The sequence below is a fragment of the Mycetomoellerius zeteki genome, unplaced genomic scaffold (genome assembly GCF_001594055.1).
Source record: "Mycetomoellerius zeteki isolate Tzet28-1 unplaced genomic scaffold, Tzet1.0 scaffold446, whole genome shotgun sequence".
In the NCBI taxonomy this organism is placed as follows: domain Eukaryota; kingdom Metazoa; phylum Arthropoda; class Insecta; order Hymenoptera; family Formicidae; genus Mycetomoellerius; species Mycetomoellerius zeteki.
The window spans coordinates 132,431-156,414 of NW_017257442.1; the positions used below are offsets into that span (position 1 = coordinate 132,431).

Genomic DNA, 23,984 nt, shown 5'->3' on the forward strand with positions numbered 1-23,984 from the left:
GAATACGAGTATATTATTAAAATGATAGCTAAAAGTGGGATAAAACATTTGATTAATTATCTGATTATAAATTAATTTTTATTAAGAATTTTTTTTTAGATTTTTTCTGCACGAAAATGTCTGTGAAAATCGGATTCCATCGTGTGCTGAAAATTCTACGAAATAATTTGATTTAAAAATAAAAATGAAAAGTGTACAAACATTGTATTTTCCAAACTTTCTAATTATTTGATTTTTTGCTGAAAGGACCAGCTGAAAATGATAACAATGATCTTGATTCCGTCGTTATAAAAAGATGTACTTGCAAAAACATTTATGCTCGCCTACGGCTGCAAAATAACGCATGTACACGTCTCTCATAAGCAATTAATATTCATCTCGTATAATTGGCTATGTTACCTACTCTGTGATTTTCGCGGTGACAAGTTGTGAACAGGAGATATATGAATCGGTCTTTTTTGGCCGATGGCGTAACTAGATAAGCATGCACCTCAGGCATTTAATGATTAAGTGTTCCTCTCTCTTTCTTTTTTTGAAAAACATCACATGCCGCATTACACTTTTTCTCTTACTTCTTAAATATCAGTACTATAAGTTTATTACTAGATAAAGGAATTATATTAAAAACTCAACAAATATTGATGAATTGAGCTGAACTCAGTAAATTAATATTAAATTTGGTCGATTAAATCGACTCGATTTTGTGTTCTCCAATCATTTGTGTTCTCCTCTCTCTATTCTTCTTGTCAATCTTGTGTTCTCTATTCTTCTTAATTATATCTCTCCTAATAGATCATAGTACTATGATTGGAAATCGGTTAGTTGAGTGTTAATCGATGCGTGTTGGCGATGACATCAACTGAGGATTCGGAGCCTCTCACACGATCGGCCCGTAACAACTCGTTTCACCAGGCGTTCCATTTATGTTCTACCGATGACGCGACTCATTACAATTAACGATGTCATGCCTAGCGGCTCAGTACGTCTCCCGCTGTTGTTCTCGCCGGGTGGTCACGCAAAAGCTTTCGCGGCCTTAGGTCAGACGAGAACTCTCGATCATTCCAAGGAGTGTGAAAAGTACCAATTCCGAATACGTAGTAACAGTGCAATTTGCATAACTGCAGACGTACGTAAGATGTCTTGAAGGCAACAAGTAAGAAGAACATGAAGTAGTGTGGAATATAAAAAGTTATAATCACAAACATATAATCTCGAGTAAGTGTGTAAACAGCAAATAAATTCATTAACGATACGTTTCTGTAATTATTGTGAGATTCATCTCAACTCTTAATATCGAAATGATAAAATATGAATTTAATATCAAAATGATTTCAAAATGTCGTTTGCCTCTATTTGGAAAATATCGTACTTTAACACAGGTAATGAAACTTCAGTTTTGTAAATCTAGATATTATACATATTATCTTTTACAATTTAAAAGTGTAAAAGATATCTTTTAATTAAATTATGTGACATTGCAAAAAATTTGTACATTTATGATAAGCACAGAATTATTCTCTTGAAAAAATTCAGACTATGTATTTTTGATGCGTTAATTCATCACTCTAAGATATTGGTTCTTCTGCTTGGATCTGAAGGTGGCTATTACGTAAATGTTTAATTATAGTATACCGAGACTCTCGTCGATGTTCATCGTTTGTTGCGTAAAACTTTTCTAACCGTTAATTGACGCGTAAAGGCACACACACTTCCTACGAGTTTACAAGAGGCAAGACTCTGTGGATTTTCTACGTATTGCCAAGAAAACGGAAGTAGTCTTATCTAATCGGTGCCGAGTTGGCACGGAAGGGAAACCGTTTCTTGCATGATATTTGCTACGCTTGAGAAAGTGGTACGCGTTTTCCAAACACTCGTTGCAAAAAATTGCTTTAAGCTCCTTAGCGAATCAGTAAAATTCCGGACGTGACAAAGTAAAAATCTAATAACACATTCTGAGTAATATCATCTTATGACTTTTTTTACACTTCCTTTAATTTTTTTTACTTTAAATCACGTTATTTTTAAGAATTATGAAGAATATAGAATTTTTCTTATTTACTTAGATTATTTTTAAGAATTAAATACCAAAAATTATTATCTAATATTATTTTCTTGAAATCTTGAATCATAACGTAAAAGGAAGAAGGTTTATGAACGAGTCTTGCAATCAATTATTACTGCAGAAAAAGACCTAATTTTAAGAAAAATTGATTCAGAATTTTTCTTTTATTTTGCGTAAATAACAGAAAATTATTAATACTTCTTTAATGGATCTTTTTTTTCAAATGTTTTACAGAATAAAAAATCTTACTCAATTTATAATTATATTTTTTATCTTGTTTCAATTTATTAATAAATATTCATCAATGAGATTGTTTCAACATAGATTAAATATATAAGTATTGTACATAAGTATGTTGTAAGAACTGCAACGTGCGAATTTCCTAGATTGTAATCCGAGGCGCCTGACACAGGTATCGCCGACCCTTAGCGAAATTAATCTGCCCTTCAAGGGGTTAAGAAATTGTGAGGCAGGGCTATTATTTGTTTCGCTTGAACCACTGCAAGAACTTAGAAACGAAGTTCATTACTTGCACGGCTACCTAACCAAGGTCAAGACATCAAAAGGCCAAGATGTTGCTCAGAGGTCTCTTAATAACGCGGCTTCGCGATCGGTGGAGCAGATAAAATGAAGAAAGAGTGAAACGCACGTTTCGTTATTGTCTGCGAATAAATTGCTGATCAAAACGTAAACCGATTTTGAGAGCATAGACGTATAGACGCATAAAAAATATTTCTCTTTGTTGGCGTAAATTTCGATGTTAGTTAAATTTTATTGATTGCTTCACAGAAGCATATATAAGATATCCATGCATATCACGCTTTGTCTGATTTATAAAATTTAAGAATTCATCAAATATCCAGACGTCAATAGACTTTAACTATATAAGTTTCGTTTCATTTAAAAAAAATTAAATAACATTGAAGAACTTTTTTTTTATTTTTAAATAAATTCTAAAAGGAGCTTTTAGACTTTTAGCTAATATTTGCTAAAAATTAAAAATTATATAAAAAATAATTTTACACTAAATTTTTACTAATTGTAAGAGAAAACCGATCGAATAGTCGCAGAATGTATATAATGCCTGGAACATCGTGCACACGTTTCTGATTTTCCTCGTTGATGCGTGACGTCTCGTACATAATAACGTACGCGAACACGTGGAAATCAGGCAGACACGGATGTTCGTTGTAAAAAGAAGTTTACCTCGTGCTACGTTGACTATTTATACATACCGTAACCCAATCTATAAAAAGAATTTTGATTCGTAAAATGGAGTATATTTTGCATAATATAATCACTGAAACTCTTCTTATTGTTATTTTGCGTGTGTGAAAAGTCGCATTTTCATTCCTTGATTGCTTCTTCCTCCATGACTAGCATTTCCAATGCATTTAGAGAACGTCATCGTTTTAGCTCAATATGCCGTTATTCTCTGTTGCAATTTCATATCCTGTTTCATTTACTACTTCGCGATTAAAAATTATTTTAAATAATCAATTATCTATGTATCATATTTACATTTAAAATTAATAAGTATTTGGAATCTTTGTTTATATTTTGATTTAAATTTTATCGAAATCTAAGGAATACAATGTTAAAAATCAATGTTCTATGGTTTTTAAAATAATATACCTTGTTGGTTTGCAATTATTATAAGATTTATGTAAATAATTTATTAATATTGAAAATATATTAATTAGTTTATACATCCACAGATTCAAGTTTCTTCTAATTTGTCCGTGACTTTCTATTTAATTATTTAATTCTTTTAATCAGAAGAATAATAGCCTGAAGTATGGTCAAATTTTTATCTTAGCATTTATCCGTTATATTCTGTTGATAACAGAGATTATAAAAAAATAAAAATTCTTTTTAAAGGTAAAATCCGATAAAATCTCTTTTATATTTTTAACAGGATTTGATAGAATTATTTTACCTTTGTCTTTTTTCAGAATACATAGATTTGGTTATTTTCTTACAATCAATTTATTGCTGCCAAGTTATCACGTTTGTTTCGCTGCATTATCACATAATGCTTCGCATGCTATTCCAACAAGAATTCTCTCTCCTCGAAGAGTACGTAGTAAATGAACCATATAGAAAAGATGGTAATGTTCATCAAGTCGACTATCAAATAGAATATTTATCGTTATCACACATACGTCTTGTTGGTGAATCCCGTTGTTATCAAAAATCGTTATCGAGAGTTAACGCTTATTGTACATCCTTAACTATTTTTTACCATCGGGCTTATACCAGTTTTCCTGATAACAACCCATGAAGCCCACTAGGAACCGATGGACTTCCTGACGGAATCCTTGGAACTTTATGGCTTTGATTTCTATGACAGTTTTTAACATATTCTGTGTACTCGCGGAAGGAAATTCGTAAGAAAACCGCTAGAAGTGTAAATTCTCGCCATAACTTACTCGTATATCTTTTTCAATTGAAGTTTTATTTTGTCGATTCCTTTTGAAGTATCAGGAAGAGAATTACAATAGAAAAAAAATATATATTTATAGTTTTTTAGATTAAGACTGACTCGAAATGTATCTTAATTAAAGTTCAGGTATCTATTATAAGCATTTTCCTTTTGCAATCATATCGTAATGAACAGTGCCAAAAGTTAAAAGATAATGGCAAATATTTTATGTCTTATTTTATTTACAAAAAAAGTGAAAGTTTTTTCTTATCATCTTTCTGTCACACAAATAGGTTTCCGTCGTTAACATAATAAATCTGTTCTTTATCGATGAATTCCCTGAACTGTATAATACACGATGCAATAAGTTTAAAGTGAAACAAACCTCCTATTTCTTTTACTTCAATTTATTGAACCATGTGTTCAGAGAGTTCTTCAATAAAGAACCTTATTATAATTAATGAAATACTGGTTTGGAGTTAAAGTAAGATCGGGCCAATCCGGATGTTAAACAAGTATTTTAAGTTGCTGCATTGAAAGTTATTTATAACTCAATTTATTTTATATCTTTGTAAAGAACAAGATGCTGTATTCGTTATCTACCACATCCAACGCGCGTGCGGTTGAGATTGTTATCGCAGCCCGTTCTTTGAAAGTAACAAAAGACGGACACTGCAATTGCTAAAGTAGATCGAAGACGCCACGAGGATCACCAAGATCTCCGAGTGCGTAAAGCCAAGCTAATCGACATCCCGTAAACTTACGTTCCAATGATTCTGCCGAGAACACCGTCGAGTTCTTCGCAGTGAAGAAGGGTATATCTTCGATCACGCTTTCTTCTTATGTGACTTCTTATGCGCTGTCATGGTTGAATGCTGACGGTAACGACGCTCGAGGTTTCTTCGTTTCTCAGGACGGTCGCGCGTCGTCAGGAGCATTGGTCAGGTGGTTTCTCGCGTTATAGACAGTCGGAAGAAAAAGAGAAAAATTCTATCAACTTTGATCTCGAAGCATTCCTATAAAATGCGAGTGAGCAATAATTAGCAGAATAAAAATTAAAAACTATTGATGATGTTGAAAGGTATAGGATGGATTTCATCTCAGCAATACTTTAGCATTTTTTTCTTATAAATATTAAACTGTGCATAAAAAAAGAAAAAATATTTTAGAATTAAAATTCTTTTCAAATCTTACAAGTTTCTTGGCTTTTCGAAATGATTGCGGATAATCAGAACATTTATCAGGTGATTTTTTTGCGTTATAGCGAATCGGAAGAAAAGAAAAAAATTCCATTAACTTTGATCCCAAAGAGGTTTCTATAATGAAATGAGTGAGCAATAATCAGCAGAATAAGAATGAAAAATTGTTGTATTAAATGTGGAAGAATTTGACGAAAGGCGATGGATTTACTTAATAATACTTAATAATACTTTTTAATTTTTTTTGTAGATATTAAACTACATTTAAAAAAATAAAATATGATTGTAAAATTAAAATTCTGTTCCAAAAACTCATAAGTTTCTTGGTTTGTTGAAACGGTTGTGTGTGATTAGAAATATTTGTCAGATGGTTTCTCGTGTTACAGCAAACCAAAAGAAAAGAGGAAAATTCCATTTTTTGATGCTTTTGTGATCTTGAAAAGAATTCTATAAGTAGGAAAAAGGCAGAAGAACAAAAATGAAGAATTGTTGACGATAATAAAAAGCGGAGTCGGTTTAATCATATGAGTAATACTTTATCTTAATAATACTTTAATTTTCATTTAATTTTTTTTTATTTCAAATGGTACTTATAAAAAAAATTAAACGAAAAAAATTGTTTAAATTAAAATCCTATTCCAAATTTGCAGAAGTAGCAATATGAAAAAATCTTTGTTATGATAAAGTTAAAACTCAAAATGGAAATTTATAATGAAATAATCGTTCGTGAGGTAATAAATAATGCTTTTATTATATTATTTTTATTAAATTTGTATTATTTATATTATATTATTGTTATTGAGTATTGTATATATTAAATTGTGCGTTTGTATCATTTTTTTATTTCCGTAACAAACAATACGAGTTAAAAGGCACATGTATGGAATGTTTTAAGTATTACGTCAACATGACGTCAATTTAGATTGGCATTTTTTCTACTTTTGAGATATAGAATTAAGCAATATGGATTCAGCTCTCTCTCTCTCTATTTGAGTAATTAAAGTTCTTGTATAATAACTAATATACGTACACATTTATACTATTCGTACACTGATACAATATTAGACAGGTCAACGGGTCTTTGCAATTTCGTTGTTTGTGTTGATTAATCTCTGGAAAAACGTGAAACTGAGTCTCTACACGTTTATGTATATGTGAAATGTACACATTGCACGAAAAACCGGTTTGGGATTATTATAGAAGAACAGGTTGTACACTGTCTAACGAAACTTTGCATACATATACATATAAAAAGAAAACAGAGAAATAAGACTATCGCGATTCTTGCTGTCACAAATACTTTATAATTTTGTTATTCCAGTATACATATTTAAATCCAGTAAGTATATTTAAATATCTTAGGGCCACCCACTATCAAAATCGATCATTTTCTAATATCTATTTCTGTTATTTTTTTAAAACTTGCATATTTTTTGAAAAATAATCCTGTGAAATTTTCGTTACTTTTGAAAATTTATTAGAGTATTTAGAATTCTGGACGATATATCTCTTTAGAAAGAAGTTATTGCACTTTAAATGCACTATTCATGTGCGATTCGAACGAATGATTTTGTAGGCGCGAATAATCTTCTTTTGATGCTTCAAGAATAATCTTGCAATCTGATATAAGATTTGTGGAGGAAAGTCCATCCGGGTGATTATATTCTTTTTGACAACATTATTATCATAGGTGTGCAGGTAAAACGTGGAAGAGGCATCATGGATCAAAATCTCTGTTCTTTCTCTTTCTTTTTTAAAATAGGACTATCGTAATTTAAAAATCATGCGAGAAAGTTCTTAGAAATTTGGTTTATTACATAATTTATTACATTTGAGAAAGTATGAATATAAAAGATTAGGGAATATAATAAAAATCCATTGATAATTTAAATTGTATAAACGATACATGAGTTATAATATTGCGTTTCTGGATTTATGTAATATATTTATATACGAATGGATCTTTATGAGAGATATCAGATAAACATAAGAATATATTAATCAAGGGAAATCCTTTTCCTTATTTGAATGAAGAAATGATCGACTGCATCAACTGGTTTATCAATTCGATGTGGAAACTGGATAGTAAATGCGACCAAGTTTAAAGGACAGAAAATGAGATGCTTACTTTTAAACATTATATTTAGAAATATTTTATCCAAAAGTATATATTTGATTCATTAATTATACTACTAGTTTATTAATTTTTTTTTTGTATTTTAAATTTAATCTATATACATTTAATTCGTAAAATAATAGGAGTTATTGCGAAATTCACTTTCATGTTATTTTTTTAAATATCTTAGTACTTTATCGTTGTGAATATTGTAAAATATTGGGTAACTATTCCAATTACTACCGCTTTAAACACAGTTGTAATTGATATGCTTATTTTAAAATTTTTAAGATATAATAAACATCATTTAATTATTATCTATATTCAAGTAAAAACTTTAATATACACACAAAATAAAAGCAACAAATTTGAAAACTAATTATTTAAATATAGTGAAAAAAATAAAATATATAAGATATTTAACATACTGCCAGTCTTTGTTTAAATACTGCCCCCTCAATTACTGCTGCATGTATCTAATATCTACTGCCTCCCTATTTACTGTCCACATACAAATTAGGTTAATTTATCTGAATTGATCTTCTTCAGCACCGTAAACAAAATATATATATTAATCATTGTTCAAATAAGAGAGAAAAAATATCTTTAAAATATCATTATTTAATGCCTCATAACGATATTTATCATATCGTTCTACACTAAGAATACCTACCTATTTCGAGGTTCGCTCGTTCTTACGAGGTTCCATGAGTGTATGCTTTAAGAAAATTTCCGAAGTCGGTTTATTAAATTTTTAAAATAAAAAGCAATCTTATATTGAAAATTTATAGTAAGACTTAATTGATGGTCATTTATTTTTTACGTGTTCCTTATAGTTTTAAGAAATTTAAAGCGAAACATCGTTGCCCCTATTCTCAAGCGTTGGCTAATATTTTTTTACTCGATGTCTTACGCAGCAAGCATTACGCCGTGGGAACCACCGTTGATCGTAGAATGAGTTTCTGGGCGAACGGAAAAGTTTACTAGCTATGATAATTTCGAAGGGTTTACCTGCGAAGCAGGAAATCGACTCTCGATCCGACATAATCTGGAACACAAAGATATTTCTTGTTAAACCATCGGTGTTTAGAAAGTACACTTACTTTCTTTGGGTTCTTTCAGAAGATCGTAACTTTCGTCGATTTCCGAAGATGCTGATCGCCGCTGATCAATTTTTTATACGCTTGCAAAGTATCACAAAGTAACTGTGAAGTTGCAGTAGTAGTGACTTAACTAGCGTAACACACATAAAAAAAAGAGAAAAACAAGATTTTTCTGAGAGAAAACTAGGTTACAATGAATAAACAACAAGAATGTCGCGAGTATTAGTTAATAAAAGTTTTCCAATTAATTTTTTTTAGAACTAAAATTTGTACGAAATTATTCCTTTTATGGTGCATTTAGCCAATTCGATGTGATATTACTTCTTTTATTACAATCATTACTTCTGATTATCCTTCTTACAATATCCTCTTCTATTATCTTTTGTATTTTTTCTTTTCTAGGTCGGCCTTGCAAACATTGCACAAGGTGTCCGGTAAGGCACGCGAGCAAAACTATTTTCTAGGTGGACTGTCGCATGACTGGGTCAGTTACTATGAGCAACGGATCGAGAGCGATCGCTCGTGCCTCAACGAGTGGCATGCCATGGACAATCTGGAGTCCAAAAGACCACCGTCACCGGACAGCGTACGCACCAAGTGAGTTTGGTCATTTTTATGACGATCTTCTCAAGAACGGTCTAAGAAATAAGACAATTATTCGGATGCAATCCGATAGCATTTTACTTTTCTGATGAAATTGGCATAGTACTATAATATCGATTACTTTTAGAAATCAGCTTTTCCAGGAAGTTGTCCTCTTGCTGGGTGATTTCTTAGACATTCAATTTTTAATGCCTCCAATACATATTACACGCCTCGAGCAAAATCGATTCGCACAGCATATAAGACGACCCAAGAAACAGCTGGCCACTGCGAATTTAGCTTGGTATCGTGCCAGGGTGGTTTGTTGATGCGCCTTCCTCGGTTGTCTGTGCCGTGTTGAATCGCGCGCACAAGTGGAACATAACTTCATAGCCGTCTTTCAATTATTTCCAGTTTCTACATCTGTCTTTCCTTTAGAACTAAGTTAAACATTTTGAGATATTAAGTCATTTCGATTGATGAATTCCAGTATTGCGAAATTCTGGCGTACACGTGGAAAATTGATGTATCCGAAAACTTCGCAACATTCTAATTTGATCTCTTTACGTTTACAAGGCCACTTTTAGTATTTTTGCTCTGTAACGATGAAAATTCTTATTACATCTATAAATACGGTAATTATAAATTGATGGAATAATGTCTACAGTTAAAAATATCTATGTTATATATTTGATATGAATGATATGAACAGAAATATAATATAACGATCGTTTAGTGATTGACAATCATTTATGGATGCATTTAACTGATTTTGCTCATCTGATTAATCTGTCATGAGATACAAACATGGATGTTTATGTAACATAGGCCCAGGGAGAGAGAAGAGACCGAACGCGTGATTCGATCGACGCTAAAGGAGATCATGATGTCAGTGGACCTTGATGAAGTTACTTCCAAATATATTAGAGGTCGACTTGAAGAGGATCTAGACATGGACCTCGGGGAATTCAAACCGTTTATCGATCAAGAGATGCTCACCATACTAGGGCAAATGGATGCGCCAACCGAGATATTCGATCACGTTTACCTCGGGAGCGAGTGGAACGCTAGCAATCTAGAGGAACTTCAGAAAAATGGGTGCGTTATATATCTCATTACGAAATATTTTTTACGTATTATCGCGTTATATCGATTTTATTGCTCGCCATTTCTAATTGTGTCACGACGTGATATATTTCTAATATTTTAATTATCGATAATTTAATTATTTCTTTTATTATTATATCTAAAATTTTTTAGAAATTTTTTATAAATATATATAAGAACAATTTATATATATATATATATATATATGTCTTTCGTATCTAATGAGAAAAAACCATAAACTCTATATATTATAATATTGAAAATTTCATCTACAGTATAGAAAATGCACTATTTTATCTTAATATATTTAAATGTAGCTGTTAATTCTAATCTTTTTTATATACTTTCAGTGTAAGGCATATCCTGAATGTCACTCGGGAAATTGACAACTTCTTTCCGGGTATGTTCACGTATTTGAACGTACGTGTTTATGACGATGAGAAGACGGATTTGCTAAAACACTGGGATAATACATTCAAGTACATTACTAAGGCCAAAATGGAAGGTTCTAAGGTGTTGGTGCATTGCAAGATGGGAGTGTCCCGTTCTGCCTCCGTGGTGATAGCTTACGCGATGAAGGCTTACAACTGGGATTTTTCCCAGGCGTGGAAACACGTCAAGGAAAAGCGCAACTGCATCAAACCTAACAACAGCTTCCTCCTGCAATTGGAAACGTATCAGGGTATTCTAGATGCGATGAAAAACAAGGAAAAGCTACAGAGATCCAAATCTGACACGAATCTGAAATCTCCCACTTCTACAAAAGATCAATCAAAAAAGGAAGAGAAATCAGATAATATAGAGAATAATATGCGGGAGGTTTCAGGCTCGGAGTTGAAGAAAACTAGCCAGAGACCAAAGAGTTGGTCGCCGAATGTCAAAGTCGCTGAGAACATGTTACCTTCCGGTATGTAGCTTTACTGTCCTGACGTTTCTAATCAATTGCGCTTTGTTAAAAAAAGTTTTTAAGAAGCTTAAAGTTAATCTTTGTGTTGAAATTATTATGATCTATTTATGTATTATAGCTCTTTAATACGATATCGTTACAGAAAACATAAATAAATAAAACCTTATTTTTTCTTTAAATTTAAACAAGTTTTAATAAAATTTATTTCTGATCAGCATATTGCAAAATTAGAAATTTTGACAAATAATTTACTTATATAATTAAAATAAGAAATAACAATTAAAATTATAAGCTATATATAATATTTTATTTTTGTGAATGCAGAAATTTTTATTACTTGTTTTATAATGTTTCAGTTCCTTTGTCGCAGTCATTGGAAAGTATTGATAAAGCAGGAAATACAGAAGTTACTCGGGAGGATCTTCTTCGTGGCTCGAATCAAAAACCGGCAATAGAACAGGAAGCTCGCAACGTTCTAATGCCCTGCGATAACGGACAATCTTACAGCGTGTCGCAGAATAAAATAATGCACCTACCCGCTCCAACCCCTGGCACACCTAGCGTAAAGAATAGAATTAGTAAGTTAGAAACTCAGGGACAGAAGAGGAAGGGCCTGGTACTCAATTTAACTAATCAATTTGAAGCGGCTAGTAGTAAACCATCATCGCCAGGATCCGATACGGACACGAAATCTCTGCCTCAAAGTTCGACTGCGGAGGATAACGCGAAACCAATCGAGAATGGTCACTCGCATTGTGAGCAGTTGCAGGAAACGCAAGATATCACGGCTTCCGTTTTGAGCGGTCTTTCCGGGAAGGAAACTTGGGATCCCGGTGAAGAACAAAGGGAAAAGAGAAAAGAGATGAACCAGGAGTCCACCGAGATCAACGATAATAGTGAATGTCTAGTCTGGATTGTGTCCGCGGATGCAACGTGTGCTGATTTGTGTAATGACAATAAAATTGACAAAGGCGTGAATGTAGAAAATGAGTGTAACGTGAATGTAGTGGCGGATACGACGTCGGCCACAACGACGACGACGATGACGACGACGACGACGACGACGACGACGACGACGACGACGACGACGACGGCGTTATCGACGTGTCATGATGGTTTAGGAAAGAAAGTAAAAAAGGACGGCGATCCGTTCAGCGCCCAACTCGATCGAGTATTCGATCGTGAGGAAAGACGGGGTGAGCCTGTCACAAGGGAATCTCCGAGCCGGCAAAGTTCCTGGAGTAGTTACGACAGCGCAGTGGTTCTTGACAACAATTCGGTGCACAGCTCGTGGGCTACCTTGCCGTCGAGAAACAGTTCCTGGGGCTCTTATGACATGCGGCCGTCCGATCTGCTCGGATCCAGTGGTCTGTTTCCGTACGACAAAGAGGAAATCCCGTGGCATCCGGGAACGGTAAAACGCACTAAGCAGAAATTGGAGGAGAGTACGACCGCAGGCGAGGTGAAGCGCGTGTGCACGCAAAGCTCAACGACTGCGGACGACAAGAGTGATAGACTAACTACTGAAATAGATTCGGTTGCGGTCGAGACGTACAATCCGATGCTGTTGCATCACACACCATCACCGACACCGCGAAGAAGGGACTCGTCGCCCACTCAGGAACATAATCTTAAAGTAGAAACAAATAGAAACTCGCCGAGCCCGGTAGGTAGCATCGACATCTCCCTTACGTCCATGCGTCAGATTGGAAGACTATCTACAAGCGCTCCTGCGCCGTCCTCTCTGCCCTCCGAGTCCGATCTGCCTCTGTCTCTGAGATCCTGCAGATCAGAAAGCGAGACGTCCAGTCCGTGCGTCGTCAACACTACCCAGTGCCCTTCTGTAAAACACCACAAAATGGTTTTGGAAAACCTCTGCAACAAGTCCGTGTTTAGCAAGCGCTGTCTCTCCGTAGATGATTCGCCGGAAGCAGAGTGTCCACGTAGCACTTCTGGTATAGTTAAAAATCTGAAGAAAGAATTTGAGGCGAAGTCGACCAAGCTGGAGAGGAGTCCCGAGAATGCGTGCGAGGGCGAAAACGCGTCAGTGACTGCGCGACCCAAAAGGGACGTGAAAATTAGGAGTTTGCCCTCATCGCCAGTGATCCCGCACAACGAGTCCAAAATTCAATCGTCGTCCAGCGTTGGCGAAACCAAAGACAACAAGCATGGCAGGAAGAGCGAGACAACGCCGCCGTCGTCGCAAGATAATGTGGAAGATCTCTCCGTCAGAGTATTGGTGGGAAAATACGAGGTTGCCAGGCCAGAATCCAGGAAGAGCTCGGACGTCCAGTTGCGCGCGCACAAAGATAAGGATTGGGAAGCCATGGAGGTGCATCCGCCAGCGAAATCGAAGATTGCGCCCGAGTTCTCGAGAAGGTCAGCGCCGATCATGATCAACAATCACTCTACATCTCTGTTCAACGAGACGCCGGAAGCCCCCGGCAGGCCGCCGGCAGTACCTTCACCTAGCGTAGTCATGGCCAGTGTAGTGGCTAAAGCAGCTAGTAAAAAGCAGCAGCAACACGGCAGAACCCATCCTCTCGCTAGGTTACAGGTCAGGCCTAGGCACAGCAGTCCCGTTTACAACACCATGTAATACAGAGGCGACGCTCTTTTGTTTTTGCTCGCGGATTTTTAAGCGCAACACGAGCGCAGCGCATCTAATCCGGACGAGAGTACTCATGTGATCACGTGAGTACATTGCCGTGACGATGAAATCGTGTGATCTCTTTATGTTGGCAATGAAGATTGGGTTTTCGGAGCCAAGACGGTTGCGCCTGTTGTTCTAATAGTAGGTCTTTTTCGTTGTACTCTTTTCTTTGTCGTTATCGCTACAATATCTCGTACAAGCGTTGTCCTGTTCACCGAGAAAAATGATTTTGTCATTTCGATAATGTATCTTATTATTTATAAGACGATAATCTCGTACAAGTGTTCGGATTTTTTACTGCGAATTAACGACAGGCGCTTTATGTTCCTTCTCGTCAACGTGTATCTTGGCTTGATGTTAGTTCAATTATTTTAAGCTGGAAATGCAACAATCACGAGGCTGCGCGTCGAGAAGAGGGTCAACGTAAATTCAGGAAAGGATAATTGCGTCGTTATCCTACATCACTTCGTCGTAAGTTAGTGGACTCGGAATCAAACATGCGTTAAGTATGAAAAGTAATCGCGAGTATTGTGCGGGTGACTTAACGCGAAGGACGGCACGAAAGTTTTAGTTCGCAAGAAAAGAAGGATAAAAGAAAAGGAACCGAGTGCTCAGTCAGGCTGTGAATGTAAGGTCTGAGCCTCGGGTGCACGCTGACCTTTCTTCTGCTTCGCTTTCTTGATCTTTTCTTTGTTTTTTTTTTCGTCGAATACGACGTTATCGCGCGAGACGATAAATCTTCGATTTTCGAAGCGACTTTGTCGATTTTGTCGTAACGGGAAAAGTTATTATATGACAAGACCTCGAGATAATGTAATATTAAGCCACACTATTAGTAATTTATAGATGAATAATGTGATGTAGAGTGATGTACAGTATGCGAGAACACGATGTAGCGAAGTGTGTCTTCTGTTGAGCGACTGTTTTCGGAAGCATGAGTGCGTACGGAAGGGGGTACCGAAATTCACGAGCTTCTAATCGTTTCCGAAACCCCGAAAGTGATTTCTCCTGATCTTCTGCGTCAACGGCCATATTTTACATGAGCGTGAGAGTTAATACAAAATTAGTTAGTTGAAGGTAATAATGTCGTAACAAGTGGATTAGATTTTTCTTAAATCGTAAGATAATAATTTAGTATTGTACGTATATTGTCTCTTATTGAGGAATGTGTAATAGGCAATTTCAATTTTAATGAATTAGATCTTGTTAGATATCGTTGAGCTTGAGACTTGCTGCCTCACGTTTAGGATACATGGATTACATCTCTGCTATTTGTATACAGAAGAGCCTCTTAGGCTGAAACAATCGTTATTCTCGCGAATGTAGGTACCTCTCTTACTCATTAATTGTTATTAACTTGCTCTTTGTACTCCTACTACTATAGATTGTCTTTATCTCGATTAATTCAAATCGGTTGATCGTGTAACGCTTTTCAACGGCTGACGATGCAGCGATAATAGTGCATCAGGAACTCCCGCTATTGACTCCTGTGAATCGAGAAGATATGATGAAATAGCGGGGATGGATATGTTGATCCTCATGGGTGCATGCGCGTATTGTACTTCTTCATCGATCGACCCTGGAGCACATTGTATCTAATTGTAAGTGTCAATATTTTTTTAAATACATATCATCGACTCATCGTTAATTTTATAAGTCACGCGCGTTCTCACCGCGTCGCGGGATTTAGTTAGACAAAAAACGAAGGAAACCCGATTTATCGCGCAAATTAATGACCAATTTTATACTCTGATGTACTCTGACGAATGCGACCGCTGCTAAGAGGCGCTTCGCGAGCGCGTCGCGATTATCGTGTATAAATATATTTTATTACAAACACATTTCTCAACCAAATTAGGCTCGTTGATCGTTTAGATTGTAGATGCGGGCGAAAAATGTCCTGGAACATAATAGTATCCCGAATAGTCTGTTGGATCGCACCTAGAGATTAAATATTACCTACTTATATAGTTAAGTACAATCAGATGCGATTTAGGAGGAGGAGGATCTGTTTTTTTTCTCTGCGATATCTCGCAGCCGGAGGTGACTCGTCCCCTCTTTTTAAGTGCGAGTGTTGCGAGAAGCGTAGTTTCAAAGTCTCGAATGTTGCCCAGCGTAGTCGACGAGTTTGGAGTATATTTGAATGCACAAGATATCTAATGATTCTCTTATGGAATCCAATGTGGGTCGGATATCCGATCACGTTAATCGCCGCAAAAGTATTACGAAACAGGACGTGTCGTCTACGGCGCGAGTACCGAGGAAAGAAAGAGGAAAAAAAAACGCGATGCGTTTTCTGCTCTCTCACCGTGTTTGTGCGCGAGCAATCTTTTTTTCTACACCGTGTCGCTTGTCAACCGATGGATTTGCTCGTGTCAAGTAAGTTTGTATTGTCACAAATCGATGTGCTCAGTTTTAGTAATTGTCCCCTGATCCTTCATACCCTGTTCCTTTGACCGCTCCAATCCACCCCTCGTCTCTTAAGTCTTGCTTAAGTGTGTGCGTTCGCTCGATACGAGAACTTGCTGTCATATGAGAAATGATGATAAAACCGTACGTTGTTCTGTATAAATTTTGTACTATAGTTTGTATTAAATAAAATACATTGTTTATTGCTTGAGTACACGTGTTATTCCTTATGGGGAAAATTTTTACAAAAAACAAAGAAAATAATCGTTTTATTTATTATCATCTTTCTCTCTCTTGTTATTTTATTTCATTTTTAATAGTATTATGTACATCACTACGATATCATATTTTAATTTAATTTGTTATAAAAAGAGAAAAATTAAATCATGTCAAACTAAAATGATTATTATACAAAATGTGAAATATCATTTTATTATGCTTTTTTAAAAACACCTTTTTACTATAATCACAGACATCAAAAGAATTATCTTATCAAAATCTTACACAGACTAAATATTTACAAAACGTCATATTTTAACATTACATACGTCATATTTTAACAAATGTAAATCAGCTATATTTTGGAAATCATATTTGTAAAATAAATAATATATTTTTTCAAGCTTTAAACCATGAAGTAATTGCATAAAAAATACATATATTTACATATCAAAGATAAATATCATAAATCGATTAATCAGGCTGGGCATCTACTTCGAAAATCGTTGTTCCGGAGCAAAAAGCGAATTTCGGAAGAATCCGTTTACTGTACTTCGATTCTAACGGACCGACATCCAAACTATACGCACCGCTCTTTAAATTTCTGATCATAGCTATAGTCTGCAGAAACAAAGAGCATATACTGTTAAATTATTCTGAAGTAAGAACAAAAACGGTTATTTTATAGAGCAAGTAGGTATACACAAATATTCTGCATTTAAATCAGATAGAATTTTCACAATTGTATTGATAAATTTTCTTATTTTTCTTTAATTATATCAAAATGTCTAATTCAAATATCAGTAGTCTTTGAATCATAAATAATTATATGTACAATATGTATAATTATAATCAAAAAGCTTATACATATGTACAATATATATAATTATAATCAAGAAGCTCATACATATAATGAAGAATTTTTGTGAATTAAGTTCCTAATAAGATCTAACATAACATTATTTTCCCGAAATGTTAATATATCTGCTATTATTATTTGCTCGTATTACTCGAGAATAATATTCGCCAATTATTATGATCGCAATAAATTTTATAAATAGTAATGATAGTACGTTGTAGAATCGAATACATTAATGATGACACTTAACGATCAATAATCAACATTCACATATTTAGAACGTGCAATACGATTCTTTTCGTTTTATGCATTAAAATGTCATAAAATTTCATCGGACTTACAGAATGAGATCGTAGATCAACAATTCTAAAGAGATTCACATCGCAACCACCGCACGCAATATACATATTTGTTACGTATTTTCCAGCGTATAATAAAGAGGAATAACTGTCTGGTTCTACAGTGGTGATCAATTTGCCGCTACCGTAATCCCACAATTGTAAAGGATTATTCCTCTGCCAGGCACAAGTAAGGATCTGTTATTCGTGAAAATCTGTAGTTAAAGACCATAGATAATTTACCATCACTGTTTTTGATGGACTACGAATCTTGCAAAGACATTGATGGTAAATTATCTACGGCATTGCTGACGATGGTTTGAAGGAAACCAAAACGTTCAATAAGTTTGTATCGATACTTAATGTAAAATTATTGATAATATATTATACGAATTGTGCTCCAATTATCGCGCTGAATTGATGCCCATATACATTAATATTTTATTTTTATATAAAAATTAGTATATACGTTCCTCTACCAAATGTCATGTTACAAAATTATAAAACTATCGCAGTTAAAGTTACAAAGCTATCGCAGTTATAAATGTGTAATTGCTATAACTCTTAAATTTATTAACATACAATATTTGACATAGCAAATTCGATTGGACGCATTCAGTCCATATTAAAATGGTGCATATTAAAATCATCGTATACAAATTGATGTAAAAATTTTGTTTAACACAAATATAAAAACAGGTTAAACCGTGAAATCTTCAATACATTTTATTGTGTTGTTAAATAAAATATATATTTTATAATTCGAAATATTGTATTTCACTTTTACACTCAGATTAAATCAGTGTATAACGGCTTTAATATGCACTAGGGTGTTCAACTGAATTAGCTAATGGATTTATTGATTCTTCACTATAGGCGTAAGTTCGAAAGTACCTCTTTTCCATTTCTACTGATGTCTAAGCTGTCCCCACATATATGTACACCTGATATAAACCGAAAGGAATGAGCTTGTCTGGTATCCCAGAAGTGGATGGTGTCGTCCCAGCCACCACTTATCAGCTCGTATGCAGATTTCGGGTTGAAGCAAGCGGCAAAGACTCTGGATTTATGACCGTCCATGACATCCGGCGTGTCACTGTATTCGAAAATCACGAGATGTTTTGATAAAAATCTCAATTTTTATTATAATAATATCTCAGTAATAATAAAAAGAACGGCCAAAGATGAGCAAACATAGATAGAATAATTAAATAACATTTACTGCCTAATATAACATACGTTTCGATTGATACAATGTCTTTTTCAGTTTAGGAAACATACACGAAAACATACACGTAAATTAGCGCAACATTATTTCCTCTTAATTATTTTTCTTATTAATGTGTTTTTTGAACTGAAGAAGACTCTGTGTTAGTCGGAACCTATGTTATATTTTCTTAACATTTGTTTTTGCTCGTTTTTAACCATTTCTTTTTTATTATTGTATGGCAATATCTCCTTTTATAGAGATGGAGAAACTTCCACTAGTATCTATACTCTTCTTGGAATGATTACCTTCCGCGAAACAATCGCGCGTCTTAGTTTCTTCATCATACAAGTATAAAATCGTATCGTCCCCAACAGTAACGAACTTCGGTAATTGAGGATGGTAAGCCAGACCAAGTGTTTGCCGTCTTTCTCGTATCGTATAAAGGCATTGTGCGGTTGGGTAATGCCAGCATTTAACGCAGCCGTTGGCATCTATCAACGTAAAACTTTATCCTTTTAACGAATGTAAAACTTTCAATTATAATTTTAATCTTTGAATTAAATTTTTCGACGTTATATATTATAACTTACTGTGCTACATTCAATATTAATTTTTAGATTAACACTTATTTTACGTATTTTATGAGGCTTATATAAACGTCATCGTTAAAGGTAAGAAAAAAATAATTTAAGATGTGTTAATATATTTTTTAATTCATTTAAAGTTAGATTAATATTTTTAAGGTAAATTAATATTTTTTAAATTCGCCTTTAATAATGAATAAGTAATGCGGAAATCTCTCTTTATTATTTTGCTTTGCAAATTTATTCTTTTGAACGGTATTATTCTACTTTTAAAAAGTAAAATAAAAAAAATTGCATTTTATATTATATTATGTAACATATCATTAATATTAGATTAATATTCATATTAAATTATTTAAAAAATCTTAATTATTTCTAAATATACAATAAATACAAAATATATAAATTAACAATATTTGTTGATTTCAACAAAATCTTTTCGAAAGTGAGCTTAAATAATTTCCATATTATATAAAGAATTTGTTAGATAATAATTAAATTTATTACATAATAATTAAAATAAGAAGTGAAAGATCTGTGCGATACTAACAAGTCGCTATCACAGTATGAGTGATCGGATGTGTTCTGCGCACTGGTCGATGCTTTACAGCAGTCACTGGAGCCGGATTCTGCATCATCTCCGCATCGCACAGGATCAACGTATTCTCACCCGATTTAACTTTGTAGAACTTTACATTCCCGTCCAACAGTCCTGCCGCCAAAAAGTCGTAAGTTTCCGTATAGCAGATGCAAAGCACGTCTTGATTAACTTCCCTGCAAACTATTCACTTTGCAATTTATTTCAAATGAATATAGCTGTTTAACATAAACCTGTTCAAAATTAGATAAAGGATAAAATTTTATTACATATTCAGTTACGTCTCTAAGGAACTTAAATTATGAAAGATTGTTCCTAATTTAAGAATTATTAGCTATGAGCCATTATTTACATATTTGGCATTTTTAATTTTTTCGACATTTTTTTCACAAAAAAATTGAATTTATCAAACAATTCATATGTACAATAAGAAACACAAAATAGGCCACAAATTGATTCAATTAGTTTTGACTTTATAAATAAATAAAGATTCTTTGTAAAAAAATCATCAATTAAAGATGTCATTTCTTAATTAATATATCTAAAAAAATGACTTTACATTCATACTTAAATTAAAATATTCATATTTAAAATGAAATTGTAAATGATTTTCTTTTATTTAGGAAAATTTAGTCATTTTTAAGCTACGATATATAAAAATAATAATTATAAATAAATACTGCTTACATTTGATTGATAATATTGACATTGCCAACTAATTGATAACGATGCTCGATGTCGGAGATGGTTTGCATTGACACTGATGAGGGAGTGTATCCCTCAGTGGTGACAATTGATGTTATTGAAGGTGTAGGTGTCTCATCGAAATCGATCTCGCTGGCATTATTTTGAACGGTTGAATCGATGGTAATTCGGGAGAACTGTTTACTATTTTTATCTTCCATCTAGTGTAGCAGAGAATCAATTATTATTTAAATCAAAAAGCTATACTTTTTAAAATATTACAAAGTTATAATATGACTAAAATGGAAATAAAAAATCAAAAATTCCTAAAGCTCAAAAACGTCATGAAAAGTAAACATTTTCAAAACGTTGAGAATATTCAGAGAAATATGACGAGTGCTTCGAACAGCATTTCAACTATGAACTTTAACAAAAGTTTTGAAGCTTTACATTAAAGATGTGCGAAGTGTATTAATGTCATAGGAGGTTACTTCGAAAGATAAAATACAATTATTTATTGTTATATTTTATGAGATGTCTGTTTCGTTATTGCTGCAGTCCAGAAACTTTATTGTCAAACCGTGTATATTTATTTATTAATATTTTATTTATTAATATTTCTTATTTAGTTATTTTAGAATAAATTTAAAAAAAATTATGCAAGAAGCATTGCTTTTATAAGAATCAAAGATTCTTGTCCTCTCTCATCTATCAACATCAACAATAGAGAATTAAGATTGTTAATTAAATTTCAAAGTTACAGGGTGCGTTCGGAGAGACGCTATTAACGCTTTTTGTGCCATTTTATCCTTGTTTTATGTCTAATGAATTATAAAAGTAGAATAATACCAATAGCTCTAACAGCATCTTTCCAAACGTTGTGATAATATGACGTCTTTAACGTCAAAATAACATCAAAATAATGACAAATAACATCAGCTTGTGTGTTAAGACATCTACAGTGCATATTGAAAGTTATATTGTGTGAACTGAAATAAAAATGAAGAAATAAAGAACAAAAGCTATTTTTAAAACTAATTTTATTTACTATTTTACAATGTTATACAAATTTAAAAAAAAAACTACATTGTTTTTAAAAAATAAATCAGAAATACATAATAGAATGTAAACATATATAAGCAAAATATTATTATTAATATTGCAACATATTAACCTTATTGAATATTAAAATAGGGTTTTCACTTGATATTAATGCAGAATCCAGTAAATAATACAAGCTATACGGGTATGTTGCTTATATCAGTAGAATTTTATAAAGCGTAATATCCTAATTTAAAAAATTTGTGGATCATTCAGACCAAAAAATTACAGTGGCTTATTATCAGAAAATTGAAATTTGAAACTTGAAATTTGAAATTATAATTTTTGACATGTCAAAAATTTTAAATGACGATCGCAGTATGTACGTATATTACCTGTTTATATTTTTATTCTATTTATCGCAGTTGCATTGGCAAAAATATAATAAATAATGAAATACAATACACTAATTTCACAATTTTTATGTTATGAATGTTATGATAAAGCAATAGCTGTTCAATAGAGAAAACTGATCAATGAGCGGTCAGTGATTCTTTACTATGATTGGTTCCTATATTTAGATCGGAAAGATTCTATATTTAGATAGGAAAGAATAACTAAAGGCAAGAACGAATCATATTAAACAATCACTGAGCGCTCACTGATCAATTTTTTCTGCTGGACGCAGTTGTTGCTTTATCATCACATTCATAACATAAAAGATGTATTTGTAAAATTAGTGCATTATATTTTATTATTTATTATATTTTTATTGCTGTGTTATTGAAAAATATATGATTGTTCAAAGATTTTGAAAAAAACTACCAAACTTGGAGCAATAATGTCTGCACCATTTGTAAGCCAGTCACTTTGACATTTAAAAAGGAAATAATTGGCAACAGGCTGTTTATTGTTTTAAATGCTTTATTTAGGTATAAATATTATAAGTTTCATTTTGCGTCCACGATTTCAGAGCGGAAAATAGTAATATAAGCTAAAAATGGTATTTTTCACTTTTTAAGCTATATCTACGAAACTGTGTAGAAATTAGTAAAAGTCGTTCAATACTTTTTTTTCTCTATTTTTGTACGAATGATTTGAAACCAAGCGAAGCTCTGTGTGACAGATAGTTTCGGAGATACAGTGGTCCAAAGTTTCAGTAAAAAGGTGAAAAATCCGCATTGTTTTTCGTGGTGCAACTTAAAGCACATTTCTGATGAGTCGCATACAGATGCAGCCGAGAAAACCAATGTAACAGTAGCCGAATTAATCCGATGGACAATATATACGACACATATGTCAGAATAAATTATTAAAAATTTTGCGTTGTGTGGTGCAATTCTAGTAATTTACTAAAATGCAAGCAATCCAGCAGGAAAACAAACCTCACGTGCCTTATGCTTTAATAGATTCAAATTAAGTGGCGGAGCCATATTGATTTTTAGTTCGATGCTTCATAGACTCTTTGTAGAGGCACTGAAAACACTGGTAAAGTAGAGACACTATAATAAGAGACTAACATAGATGGGCTAATTTTTGATTGGCTGGATATGGAATGGCAGAAGCCAATCAAAAGTCGTGCTGGTAACCTCGGATCTTAGAACAATAGAGTTTTAAGCCTTATGCGGGGTCTACAATAGAAGTCGTAGCGATCGTAAGTCGTAGAAAATTGACCAATCACAGTTGATTATTCTTCTCATATTCGACTGTGATTGGTCAATTTTCTACGACTTAAGAGACCCTACGACTGCTACGACTTCTATTGTAGACCCCGCATTATGTCAGTCTCTAAAGCTGGTTCTACATTAGTCGCATCGCAGTGTCGCAAGAGTGTCGCAAGCGTTGTAGTCCAATCAGAGTTGAGCTAGCTTGACGTTGATTGGACCGC

General features: G+C 33.5%; 2 protein-coding genes across 4 annotated transcripts in view; one reads left to right on the top strand and one right to left on the bottom strand.

The window, feature by feature from the left end:
• Positions 1-16,775, top strand: part of ssh (Protein phosphatase Slingshot) — a 143,239-nt gene extending 126,464 nt beyond the window's left edge. For all 3 annotated transcript variants that reach the window (XM_018454699.1, XM_018454698.1, XM_018454700.1), the window contains 4 exons: positions 9,308-9,502; positions 10,316-10,585; positions 10,945-11,501; positions 11,858-16,775. In XM_018454699.1, the coding sequence (XP_018310201.1) occupies positions 9,308-9,502; positions 10,316-10,585; positions 10,945-11,501; positions 11,858-14,100 (3,265 nt within the window). In that variant the 3' untranslated portion in view covers positions 14,101-16,775. The remainder of the gene's footprint in view (positions 1-9,307; positions 9,503-10,315; positions 10,586-10,944; positions 11,502-11,857) is intronic.
• Positions 16,776-17,224: 449 nt separating this feature from the next.
• LOC108726884 (periodic tryptophan protein 2 homolog) lies at positions 17,225-22,387 on the bottom strand. The gene is made up of 7 exons (XM_018454703.1): positions 22,230-22,387; positions 21,059-21,276; positions 20,324-20,547; positions 19,507-19,680; positions 18,874-19,091; positions 17,983-18,177; positions 17,225-17,403 (listed from the first exon to the last, which is right to left on the bottom strand). The coding sequence occupies exons 2-7, from the start codon at positions 21,274-21,276 to the stop codon at positions 17,257-17,259; spliced, it is 1,176 nt and encodes a 391-aa protein (XP_018310205.1). The 5' UTR covers positions 22,230-22,387; the 3' UTR covers positions 17,225-17,256.
• Positions 22,388-23,984: the final 1,597 nt, after the last annotated feature.

Bases quoted from the DNA above. Each gene is read 5' to 3' on its own strand.
- LOC108726884 (XM_018454703.1), bottom strand. From the start codon at position 21,276: ATGGAAGATAAAAATAGTAAACAGTTCTCCCGAATTACCATCGATTCA. The intron at 19,681-20,323 runs GTTAGTATCGCA...TTACGTTGATAG, and splicing joins TCATACTGTGATAGCGACTT to ATGCCAACGGCTGCGTTAAA. The intron at 19,092-19,506 runs GTTTCGCGGAAG...CAAAACATCTCG, and splicing joins AGAAACTAAGACGCGCGATT to TGATTTTCGAATACAGTGAC.